The 13725-nt window shown below is 35.7% G+C and overlaps 1 protein-coding gene across 5 annotated transcripts in view; it reads right to left on the bottom strand.

The window, feature by feature from the left end:
• The window catches only part of Adamts-like (A disintegrin and metalloproteinase with thrombospondin motifs like), a 50518-nt gene that overhangs the window by 22083 nt on the left and 14710 nt on the right, over positions 1-13725 (bottom strand). For all 5 annotated transcript variants that reach the window (XM_028310937.1, XM_028310940.1, XM_028310938.1 and 2 more), the window contains exons 2-4: positions 7322-7417; positions 2818-2953; positions 2030-2143 (exon numbers count right to left, since the gene is read on the bottom strand). In XM_028310937.1, the coding sequence (XP_028166738.1) occupies positions 2030-2143; positions 2818-2953; positions 7322-7417 (346 nt within the window). The remainder of the gene's footprint in view (positions 1-2029; positions 2144-2817; positions 2954-7321; positions 7418-13725) is intronic.

The raw sequence follows: 13725 nt of genomic DNA, 5'->3' as shown, positions 1-13725 counted from the left end.
AGCCTCAATCAATGCTTTATTGAAACGAATTTAAAGCTTTGTTCTGAACCTAACCAATAAGCGCATCTGTAAGCTCAGTTACTTTTCGACTCTACTCCATAATGCTGATAATTTTTTGTGTTGTTTTTGCATTCTCACCTCTCATTCCCATTGCTGCAACTCCTGTGTAGCCAGGATCACAGCTTGAACGCCAATAAAAACCCAAGCAGTGAAGGTCAAGTTTGTCCCGGTAGAAAAGTTAAACTGTCATTGGACCCGCAAAGAATTTAATCAGAAGAACATAGGAGGAGTTCCAAGTTAAGTTTCGACTAAACTTCTTTTTGCACAATATGTATAAGTAGGTAACTTTCAGTATTTGGTATTATTCATATAAATTGTCTCGCTATCCCATAATAGAGCATTATCTTGGGTAAAGTGAGCAAACATGACACACGTGTATCACGCGTTTAAGCAAATCTTCAACAACGTTTAGCGTCAAATCTACGGACAGCATCAAGCTAAACTCTGGCACCTTATGCAGTTGTTATAAATACTATATTCCAACAAAAATTGATAAATTATGTGCAGTAAACTGTACAATTAATCACGACGCGTCGACGCACTGTCGTGGCTGATTTATTTACGTGGAGACGCTTCTGGTGATCGCCATTGTGTGCTAAACTGGAGATACACGTGTTTGGACGTATACATTGTTGCATATTTTTAGGATTCCGTGACAAGACGAAAGAGTCTCTCGTTGATAAATCAAGCTATGATCATGTAACCCAATTAAGTTTCTTATTAGAACTAGTAATTTGTCATTATGTCTTCCTAAATCCTATATTCTCCCTATTTATTGGTTTAAAAGCTATTTCATGCGTAGATTACACTGGACACGAAAGGTAAAGTTTTTCCTATGTATTAAATATACCTATTAATTTACTCTGAATAAATTATGGGATATTGATAAAAAATACTGCTTTAAAGTTTTATTTAGGTATTGTAAATATTGAGGCATATTATTATGTTGTAAATGTAAACTTAAGTGCTATTGTGTACTATTTTGTGCTGTACAATTCTTTCGTACTAGCTCGTTATTAACTGACCAGTTGACAGTCTATACAGGCGACAAACATTCAGTTTTTTCAGCCATTATTATTATGAAGCACTTATTACTTATTACGTAGCGTTTGATTGTAATCTCTATTATACAACTACTTTGTATAGTTGAATGCGTATTTAGCAAATCAGTTACGAAATCTCACCCGTTTAGTTGGAAGTTAGCAATTGTTTGTTTAGTTAATTACAGTTTTTCCCGAATTACTTTTTATTCGAGCGTTTGGTTTGAGTGCAACAACGGAAACATACCTAGTCGAATTTTCGAATAGAGGAATGTTGTTGTTATAGTATCTAAGGATACCTTTTTAGGTGTGTTGTAAGTTTTCCTATTTCGACAATCCAGGACAGACTTTCCTAGCGCCTCAGAAAAAGGGGAGCCGACCCAAATTATACTGGGAAAAAGGGCCAGGGCAAAGAAGAAAAATAAGATTTTGTAAATTTTCCTGAATAATGTACAATCCCAAGATGGAAGCAACGGGCCAAGCTCACTGCATCATAGATCGAAACAAAAGAAAGATTTTGACGAGTCTTTCATTTGCTGATAGATGATGTTATGAAAAATAATTGTGGCAGATCGAATTGCATGCGAGCCAAACCAGTCCATAATACAATTAAAACTTCCCATAGAAAAAAATAGAAAGAAACTACAGGTCTAGCGTATAACTGAATCAGTTCCCGAGGTATGGAAGCTGCACAGGAGTGAGATTTGTTAAAAAACTTCAAATTATGTGGTTCAAACTTGTCCGCCATGTCACGTCATATGTCATCCCTCTCGCGCTGCTCTCATACCTCAGGCACTGACACAGACCTGTAGTAATCATTGTCAAAAACAGACAAGACAGTCTTCAATGCTTCCCTAGTATTCAGTTATACAGGGTTTTCCAATAAGTTGTAAAACTCTATAGTTATTCATGTGGTCATGGTCACTTACCATAGTCACTAAGGTGGTCATGCTCCTCTTGGGAAGGATCCCTCTTGATGATGACGTGGTGGGCGCCGTTCAGAGCCTGCCTGAGCCTCTCTTGGTCCTCCTTGTTCCTCGACACTGGAGATGAAAGGTCTAGTTAGAATATGAAAGGCAAGAATGGACTGAATACAACACACAGTAAATTAGGTAGGATTTTGCTTGGACGAAATGGGGGTGATTGTGAAAAAAGGTAAACACCAATAAAATAAAAATAACTGTCGCACTGAAAAAGCTAGTGAGAAGTGTAAATAACTGGTATAGGGAAAGCTTTAAATAGCCACTCAGAAACCCTTTGTAAGGTTAAGAATACCAAAGATAATGAATTTAGCAGTTGGAGACAGTCAAGCGTATGTACATTCGACTAGTTGGCTGACCTGAAAAAAAAAATACTAGGTAGATACTTTTATTTTACCTACTAATGCCCGTTTTCACCATCAATCCCTAATTTTCAAGCGACCCCTATGGTAACACGTAAAAGGAATTTTGTTTTCATAGGGGTCACGTCACATAAATATTAGGGTTTGATGGTGACATAGCCCGGCGAAACCCCCGGAGCGGTGGGTACGCATTTCAATACATTTTCCTGACGCAAAAAAAGGCCTTTTTCAGAGTGATGGCAGGCGCGGGAGTCAGCGCATGCGTAGGTATGTGGACGCCAGTTGCTTTGACAGTGCTCCCGCGAGCTTCGCGACTCAGTCACTACATGCAGTCGCGGCGACTGCATGTAGTGATAATTCTCAATTGATACTCACTGATAGGTCGTCCAGTGTCGATGGACACCATGTCGGCCATGCTCGCCGGGTCCATGAACATCTCGTCGTCCTGCGCCGGCGCCGCCACCGAGTCCGGCAGCGGCCGGATCACCAGCGAGTGGCCGATTGAGCCTTCCTGTAACAGAACATTTTATCGATCAGCCATTTTAAATATCTTCAATATCAACATCGCTATAAATGCCCAGTCCTACTACTCAGTCCTAGGCTATTATCACGTAAAAAATAATTTGCTGTGTTCCTAAATAACTCTATCTCTAATAATAATATGATTTTTTATGGGTTGTATCACCGAAAAATGTAATCACCGAATCGCCGAATAGCCCGCAAAACTAGCTTAATTTTGCGGGAACTACTAGTACATTAAAATTACTAATACACTTTAAAAATCATGCAGACGTAAAAGTACACTAATTTTCTTTGTATTTCATGGCGTTTCAGTCGTTTAGGTGATTTTCCAACCACCATTTTTAACATTTTTCATAAAAGTGCTTGATGAAGCTTTAATTTTATTTAGGCAAGCTGTCATGTTTTACATACTTAATCTAATTGGTTTACAAAATTATTTGTGTTCGTCTATAGTTATATCACAAAATTATAAAGTTTTATCGCAAAAGTCCAATTTCCTTTTGTGTCTAGTTTTTCAGTAGTCAGCAATAAGTACGGACGACGGAAAGCAAACAATTCTAGCTACTTATGAGCTTGTAAATAGATGCTATTTTACAACAAAAATGTATAGACTATGTGTATATGTAGCCTAAATACCAAACAGCTGTTTAAAATAACCCGGTGGGTGCACTTCATACTCTGTTTAAGAAACTAACGACTCTACGACATTGTTTCGATATCTTATGCAACCTTTAAACGAGTTTGTTAAAAACTGGTAAATTGTGGCTACAATACAGACAATATAAGTAGGCTCTTTACACATCTTATTTTATTGTATAGGTGCAAGCAACTACTGAAATCAACTTTTAGCCAAATCTTGTGAGGCCTAAAAGGTACCTATTTTCTTATTGGTCGTAATTTACTTACTAAAATATACTACATATTAGGTATTATTAATAGATTGCTTTTTTATCTACCAACAAACTTACTTACTGCAGGATAATAGATGGTAATATCTCAAGATAGCACTAAGCTCTGTTTTTTTTAAATGCTCTATTTTAATCTCTCTTCTGTGTGTCTGATTTCCCACAACCCAGACCTTCAAAGCACGAATGAACAGGAAATCTTCTGGACTCTGGAGGGTCTGACGCAGAATGTGCACTTTGCAAAGTGCGTACTTTTCCATACTAATAATTATACAAACAAACTTTTCAGCCTTTACATTTCGATAGACAAGTGCGCATTTTGCGAAGTGCACATTCTACGTCAAACTCCTTCTAGAATCTAGATAAGCAAGAACGCTCCATAATAGGCGCGTTATTAAGAAGATTGTTATCAAGAGCGAGCCTGCTATACTACATTAAAAAATATTAACTGAGGATCTACCGAATCTTTTTGTATTGTATAATGTATAGTTCGACTTTTTGCATTAACAGTAATCTTTTATGCATATGGGCATGTTGAGCACTAAACTATTTAGTCTGATTGGTGTAGAACATATCATTTGTCACAATAAAACAAGCACGTAGCAATATATCTAAATGTTATTAAAGATTTATTGTTTAGTTTCACATAGGTCATCTATAACAGATCTAGTATTTGTATTAACTGAGGGTTTTGTATAAAATATGGCACAATGAAGCTTAATTTAAGTAAGTTATTTACTAATGTCACTAGGTACATTCGAAAATAGGACCTGTAAAACTAAAAGTCGCCGATTTATTCCGCAACTCGTCCCAAATGGGCCGTATGCTTGTGGTCCGAGTTGGTGAATTACTCCGTTTTGAAGTTTAATCTATGATTTTTTAAACTTTCGGTTCCATTTCAACTAAAATAGAGGAAGCGCGGGTCTCAACGCTTGTAACCACGGCTGCAGCATAGCTAAGCAGCCGAAACGTCTAGCCGTGAGTACATAAGTAACTCATCTAAAAATGTCGCGTTGACACCCGTCTCTATTTTACTTGAAATAGTGAAGTTGATCAAAAATGGATCACCAATCTGGTCGAAAAGTCGATTTTTCAAGAACCTTATTAAACCTTATAGCTGTATAACCGCGTTGTAAGGCCCAGTGCTAATAAACGAAACAATGGCTCGCAAGTAGACTAAGGCCGGTTGCACAATGGTTCCCAGCCATTGTGCGGTGTGCACGGTGGTTCAATGAAGAAAACACCGCGTTATGATGACTTAATTCAAGATGGGTTTTGTTTGAGCTCGTGTAGGGGAGACCGAGGTGAGTAGTAACAGAGGAGAGTTTATTGTCCATTTTTGGAAACCTAATAACATCGGAGAACTCGCAACAGCGCGCATTTGTTAGCTCGAGATTTGAACTAAAATACGGGCACAGTTACGAGTTCGCTAGTAGTTTATAAGTAAGTTCCAAAAAATCTCTATGTATGTTACAACCCACCTCGGTCTCCCATACAGATTAGGTTATGTAATTAGGGTTACAATGGGGCTTAAACACGTGTTTTGAGTTTTTTCCACAGTACAGGATTGCATAAGTTAATAGAGTTCGTTTTGTTGTTTTATGTTATGAGATAAGTTTTAATAATATTAGGCAACAAAAGGTTTACGACAAGGTTTTTTGTTTTATATGGTCTATTTTCACTTAATTTTGGTAAAGAAAATATAAAAAGGGTCATGAAATTATGAAACATATGCACTTATCCCAACTAATCCCAACTAATATTATAAATGCGAAAGTAACTCTGTCTGTCTGTCTGTCTGTCTGTCTGTTACGCTTTCCCGCTTAAACCTCGCAGCCGATTTTGATGAAATTTGGCATAGAGATAGTTTGAGTCCCGGGAAAGAACATAGGATAGTTTTTATCCCGGTTTTTGAAACAGGGACGCGCGCGATAAAGTTTTTCTGTGACAGACAAAATTCTACGCGGGCGAAGCCGCGGGCGGAAAGCTAGTGAATACTAAATGAAGGTTTTCTGGCATAACTTTCCTTTTAGTTTACCAGTAACTTTGTTTAAAATTTGTACACAAAGATGAAAGATTTTTTTAAAATGTAACTCTTGTAACATGCGTAAACTGAAAAAAAAATTACAAGCTTCCAATAATTTAGGCAACCATACGTATGAGTTCTATTTTCTAAGCCTACAAATTACAATTTTGAATTAAATTGAGTTTTGTACTTTAAATTACTACTGTAAGTGCTAACATTAATTGACCATAGCAACAAGATTTTCGATTACGCTCACCCATCACGTCTAGTTGTGGAGATCCCACCGTTTTATTATGATTCGGTTGTTGATGACTCGGTCACATTGGAACGTGCCGCAACGCGGCGCATCCTGTCTGCTGTGTGAATTTGTTGAGAGTAGCGAAGATGAATAATTAATTAGTTTATTGTAACAACGAACTTTGCTACTTTAACAGGAAAATTGTAATATAAAAGTCATAACAATTTAGACTGTTGTCAGTCTCTCTTCAAAAGTTTTGGTTTCTTGCGCTGCTTCTTCTCAGCACTGTCCCATTTATTGCCCCGAAGCAGTGGTAGGGTTAATACTGGGACGTGTAAAAGTGCTTTTTAAAAGCCTACTTACAAAATTAAATGAGTTTTATGAGGTTTTTAGGGCCAGAAATCAATCAAAATCGTTAATTAGTTACGCTCCAAAATAGCACCTTTACATGTCCCAAGCCCAACTATACCATTGCTTCGGGACAGTTATATGGGCCAGTGGTGAAAAGAAGCTACGCAAGTCACTATTCAGCACAGCAGTTTCAGCCAGATTTTTTTTTAAAAGATTATTAGCAATTTGTATTGCACAAATTACAAATAGTCCCGTTAGCCCCTCGTATTAAGCTAAATAAGCTTGTGTTACGAGTGGGCTTACCACTATAGTCGAGTGGTGGTATGGTGGGATTCGAACCCGCGTTCCTCGGATCTCGAGTTGGCCAGTCCGACCCCTTCACCGTTGAGCTATCATGGCTATCGTTCGTATTATGCTACAAGTATATTTGTTAATTTCACAGCTATCCTGAGTCATAGTGACAATTGTGGTGACAAGCATTTAAATAAGTATTAATTATTTCAGCCTATCCTGCTGCTGCTGCTTGCTTTTTTAATTTTATTATCATTTTGCAAAGGCAATTCTTAAACAAGAATACAATTTATTGCATTGGCATAAATCACTGAGGTTTGTCTGCAATGTTACGAGTAGATGCGGTCAGTCTATATTATCAAACAGTTGCATTCTAAAAAATAAAAAAAAGATACAAATTAAACTGTTGAAAACAAGCCAATGAACTTTACAATCACTATTTCCTACTTATTCCACCCAGCCGTTGCCAGTATCCTTGAATTATATTTACCGATACGTGATCCAAAAGTATTTTGATGGGCATTTAATAATAATGAATTCACATACCACCATGAGTCGTCCGTGCTTGGGGTGCCTTCTGATGAGAAGCGCAGCGCCGTTCTCTTCATCTTGGTAAAGCTCGCCAAGGTCCTCTTCACCATCCTGAGGAAAATATGGGTTATTAGAAACATGATTAAAATGGAAAGTTCAGTTTAGGAACATATTACAAGGTCTTTTTTTAAAACCGTCAAATAATTTCATGAATGGAAAAAATACAGGCAAAATTTATAAAACAAGTGTGAGTAGAGTATTATTGTTTTTGTGAAGAAAACTTTGATTCAGTGATAAAGTAATATTACTTTACAACTTCACTGTAACATCAAAAACTTATAGAGAAGTACATAAAGGAAATAGGTAATAAATGCTCAGAGAATGAAATATTAATTTCTCCCTGAATAAACAAAAGACTAACGCGTTGAAGTCTAATCTATGGAACAATCAGAAAGTGCGCCAAAAAAACTATTTTATTAGGCAAATATAGCAGTTTTCAACAAAAAACTTAATGTACGATCAAAGCACGTAAAATCTAATTATAAATATAGCATTTATGCTATTGTAACACGTGCTCTTTTGCAACAAAAATATATAATCCGACGTGACTAAAAATGTGGTTACGACAATAAATGAAGTAAAAAGTTATTTTAATTGAATAGTGTTTAATTATAAAAGCAGCGCGACAAAACACAATCGACGGAAGGAAATACGCGAAGGCTGTTTGGAAGTGTCTTGTTCCGTTTTTGTGAGTGGTAATGGTTGTTAAGTCATATTTGTTTTTTTGATATTGTTTGTATTTTTTTTAGTAGCCGTGTGGTTTATAGTGGAATAGGTCCATATAAGCTTTTCACCACGCTTACCGTGGATGCCTTAAGATTACATAAAGCCCTCTACCCGTAGCTGTTATACAGTCAGGGCCAAATAATTCCTAATGACACCCAAAGTAGCCAAAAATTTCGCAACACGACTTTGTTCATCATCATCATCATCATTTTAGCCACAGGACGGCCACTGCTGAACATGGCCTCCCCCAATGATTTCCACAATGGTCGGTGGCGGCCTGCATCCAGCGACTTCTCGCTACCTTTATTTTGTGGGTGGAAGCCCTACGCTGCACTTTCCGGTACGCAGCCTCCACTCCAGAACCTTGCTGCCCCATCGGCCGTCAGTTCTGCGTACTATATGCCCTGCCCATTGCCACTTCAGCTTACTAATCCGTCGGGCTATGTCAGCGACTTTAGTTCGTTTACGGATCTCCTCATTTCTGATTCGATCCGTAGAGAAACACCGAACGATGATGAAGTATTTTAAATATCGAGTCTTCGAAGTTTTATTTATATTGGTAATCATTGTGTTTCATTACCTAAAGTTTTTGTTAAAAAATAATGCAATATTTTTATCTCATTCACCATTATAAATAACTCTCACTCTTTATAATAGTAAAAAGTTGTAAAACGTTTTATACACAGCTTAGTTGTTTCATTTTGATGGCGTAAAAATCACCCACTCCGTGAGAATTTCTAGTTCGTGAGTAGATCGTATCCATTCAAAGTTATCTATAATCAGTCGTTTAGAACCAGCTAGCAACAAGCCAACGTTGGCTCAATTAGTTGCCTTTTTCACCAGTGCCATGTGAAAATTAAATGATCACTTGTGAAAACATTTCTAACTGTGGAAAGGAGACTTTGGGCCTTAAGTCAAGTAAGTCAATTTGTGTAAAGGGGAAGGGGGGGTTTAAGGCGCGGTTTCAACCGAGGCGGAGTGGATAAATTTGTCCGCTCTGCTCCGCTTTAGCGGAAACCTGGCCTAAAGCCTTGTAAATGTATCCTGTTTGCTGTAGATTCTGGATATACAGGAGTTGCAGTAGTATGGAAACGTAAAAATATCCGTTTTGCGAAGTAATTTGTACAAGGTATTTTACATTTCATTTGTTGCATAAAATATCAATACTTATTACTGCCCTAACTTCCAATTTCAATGATAGTTTTTTTCCAATAAATATCTAAGTAGTTTGAGACAGGCATTATAAATAAAAAATACTAGCATAAGTAGTTACTTACTAAACGACTTTAATTAGATATCATTCAATACGAATCATGACTACTGATTAATATAAACACATCCTTAAATCATATTTAACTAAGCCATTGATTATTTTGAACAATCATGTGTAATTATACCTCTATGTAGATAGGTTTAAGTATTATTTCCATAATCGTAATGAATCTCATCTCGATAAATTGAAAACAAAGAAGACCGGCAGGTGCGCCTTTACTAGTACAATATAGAGACATGCAGAAAGACCACTTTAGCCAGACCAAGCATAATTATGATAAAAAATAATTAACCTAAGAAAATATGTGTCAAAAAAAGCAGTAACAGCTGATCAATTTCCCAATCAATCAATTGTCCAAAGAAAAAAATCTTTGTATGAATTAGATATTTTTTATGTTGATATTATAAAAAAAGTTTTAAACTAAGCACTTTTGGATAGGACAGAGCTTTTTATACAGGGTGTTAGGTAAATGGGTATATGAGCCGACACTAGCCCATGTTAACATGGTCATATAAATGGTATGGTGAAGTCAGAAATTTGATATCATAATTTTAATTATTTTAATATTCATACAAATTGGATTATATAAAATTTATTTTGTATGAAAATTAAAAAAAATTCTGACTCCACCATACCATTTATATGACCATGTTAACATGGGCTAGTGTCGGCTCATATATCCATTTACCTAACACCCTGTATAATGTTTAAGCTTGTAAAAATCAGTTATTGTCAAAGTTTGCCTACAGCTGTTTTCTGGCTAAGTTCGCTCTATTATACAATGCATCTTGACTTTTTGAGTAAGATCCATATTTTTATTCTAAATAATAAACTGCCATAAAAAGGAATTGCTAAATTATATTTTGGTCAATAAAATGCAGAAAAGTACTGCTCACATGTAATTTTTGACTCATATCTAAAATATTACCTGGTGGTCTGTAACACAAGTATTTTTTACTTACCATAGATCATCAGTCTCCACAAACAAGTTAAATATATCTAGTTATACCTAATCGTAAGCATGTTACTTTGTATCTACTTGTTTGTGGTGAGAAATAAATTCCATTTTATTTTTTTTATTTTTTTATTTTATTAGCCAAGAGCCTACTCACCCAACTTATCCTGTGTCCTATACCAGAATTACGCATTTATTATTATAAACTTATTACGTTATTTATTATATGCTATCATATATGCTGATATGTAAATAGCACTCGCTTCCGCAGTGCGGGTTATATTGTATACATTTTTACAATCCGCGTGGATGCGTATCAGCTCACGATTTTGTTTATTATTATGTATTACATAAACTGTGAGGAGGCTTGGCAAGTATTATGTACAGTCGACAGCACATCAACCTATACATGTTTGTTGCAAAATAGCCTGTATTACAACGAGATAAGACGCCACAGTGTTTAGGTTGATTTGCTGTCGTCCATACCTACATTTACATATAGGCCTTCTATTTAATAATGACAATAGCTTTGTTTTACTTTTTTATTTTATCTCACAGCAAAAAATATGTAAAATATCACGGGCAAAAATATTTACATGCCTATTTATGTAAATAAGTATCTCATTTTATATTTGTTTGTTACATAAAGATGATTCGATGTATTGCTTAGTAAATAACTAACATATACATTTCATCTTAGAATGCGTATCTTTAGTTTGAATCTCTTAAATTATTTAGATCTTTTGTAAGTAATATAAGAAATAAATCCGGTGTAGTTACTACACAAGGATAAGATTCGCTTTGTAAACTGTAAAAATACCTAATAGCAATGTTAATCCTAACAGAATAATAAATTAACAAGAAAATCTTTTACTCAGAATAATTATTATTGTGACTTGTGAATGAATGTTTTCAACATTGTACTAGGTACAAATAAGCTTAGGAAAAACAAACACATAACCTCTTAAGAGGAAACCAACCACAAAAAGCAAGTAAATATTTTCATTTACGTACCTACATATTTGTTACATGAGGACAAAAGTACATTTGCAGTATAAAGAGTTACACGTGTTTATTTTATTATTAATTATGTATTTGCCAAGAGATTAGTTGGGAATAATAAAAAACATGCTTAATCCATGCCAATAGAAGCTGTAAGTTTTGTAAACATAAGTAGGATAAATAAGAAAAGAATCGTCCTAATCAGATATTAACTTACCAATCTCAGTATCCTTAAATCTTAATAGGGCCGAGCAAGTCAAAAATATGGTGGTAATCATGTTACCTCTACATAATTAAGGGTTAACATTACATACTTATTGTACAAAATCAATAATATTTTATTCAATTTAGACCACAGGTGGCACTAATGATTCACTTTGCATTCAAGATTTTAGCTCCAATAGGTCGGTGTCAATGTCCTTCAGCTTTTTTAAAAGGTTTAATTAGCATTCAAGTAGGTATCATTGACTTAAAATTGTTAATTGGGTAGGTATCGACCTAAGCCTTTTCAATTAATATTGATGTAACTAATCTCCCTTTTATAAATACTTAAAAAACTTCACGAGAATCAATCTCTCTGTTACTTGTCATTGAATGTTTATCATGTCAAGCCCTAGGAAATCCCCAGCCAAAAGCAAAAACATATTGACGTAAAGTATGATGTTTTGAAGCTATCAATAACTAAGATTCTGCCCACGGTTTCGCCCTCGTTCTGTCACAATTAGTCTTAGGTATTTGCATGCGCATCCACGACCAAAACATATTTTTACTAAAATTAGGCAAATACTTACCTAAGTAAAATAAGTTTTATCATACCTACTTGAGTAATGGTTTATTCCTTAAATAAGTGTTAGTGGATTTATCATCAATCAGGTCTGAGGGCCGATTTTTCAAACGTCAGATATCTTATATCTGAGGAATAAGTTTGGCACATTGACAGTTTCAGTAAGTATGGGAAATATAGCAAAATGACAAGTTTATTCCTCAGTTAAAAGAAATTTGACGATTGGAAAATCAGCGCTTAGTTTATTTCGTCGACAAAAAGTAGCTCAATTCCTTTCCGGAGGACATTGAGATAAATAATATCTATACCAAAATTCAACATAATTAGTAGTTTAGTATTAACAAACTGACAGATTTACTTTCATCATTCTTTACAATATTAACTCGTAAAATATGGATAAGGTATAAAATCAGAAGGACAGCAATATGGAAATCATATTTAAGTCCTAAGTATAAAGTATTACCTATAGATTCGTATAAAAACAACAGCCGCCACCGGGAAACGCGTACAATCACGTGAGCCAATCAACCGGGATAATTACTGCGATTACCTTACCGTTTGCGACACAGTGTAGAGGAAACGAAAATTAACTTCGTAGTTTACATCGATCTTTTAAGTAATGATTATTTGCTGAAAAACAGCAATGTTTTTGGAACATTGCCTTCTTCACGCGCCAAAAGGTGCAGAAATGTGTAAAGGATAATGCACGTTTCTTTTTTTATCCAGTCGCTATCAGTCATGTTTTTGAGGGCGTTGAACCCATCGAGGAATACACTACGTGTGTCGATATGTAGTCTCAATTTAAGAACTAGTTTACTTGTCGGTACTCTGACAGATATTGCCGGTGCAACGTCATTCCAGAATGTTACATTTTTGGCTCCAATACATTACTTTAGTCTTCTGCCGAATAACCTAGTTCCAGTATACCTTAACGAAATCCCAAGCAACCTTTCCATACATCGCTGAGAGACGTGTAGCGTTATTCGAAATTAAAACCACAGATAATACTAGTAAAACATAATAAAAACAAAAAACAAGCGCTTGAATTAAAGTTGCGAAACTGCAGCCTTATTCGAATAAAAAAAACAGAATCGTTTGAATTCGACTTACTGAACATGTCTATACACTGTGACATTGGTACAGAGACACAGTAACCGATTTATTCATGTATGTCCAATTGTTATTCATGCGATTAGTCGTCTTGCACGTGAGTGACGTCACGGAGGCTGACAAGTAGCATCATTGATATTAGTGGCTTGCGTTAGTTCGGCTGACAATTTAATATTAAAGACTAGCGGCCGCCCGCGACTTCGTACGCGTGAATCCCGTTTTACCCCCTTAGGGGTAGAGTTTCGTAAAAGCGACTTTGTTTTATACTATGTAGTGATAATGAGTAAGCAACTCTATCATAGAAGTTAATAAAATTACATTGAATGAAATAGATTTAATGTAAGAATATTAATTTTACGGTAGGTAAGTTTCATCGGTCTTACATTATCAAACAACAATGTTTTTTTTTAATCCACAACGAGGAAGCTCTAGGCCTGTATCTCACCTGATGGTAAGTGATGATCAGGCCGAAGGTGGAAGCGACCTTCACCCGGAATCCTCAACCACGG

The sequence above is a fragment of the Ostrinia furnacalis genome, unplaced genomic scaffold (genome assembly GCF_004193835.3).
Source record: "Ostrinia furnacalis isolate ACB-3 unplaced genomic scaffold, ASM419383v2 OfSCF3139, whole genome shotgun sequence".
NCBI lineage: Eukaryota > Metazoa > Arthropoda > Insecta > Lepidoptera > Crambidae > Ostrinia > Ostrinia furnacalis.
The sequence above is the reverse complement of the archived record's forward strand: the minus strand, read 5'-3'. Positions and strand labels throughout refer to the sequence as shown.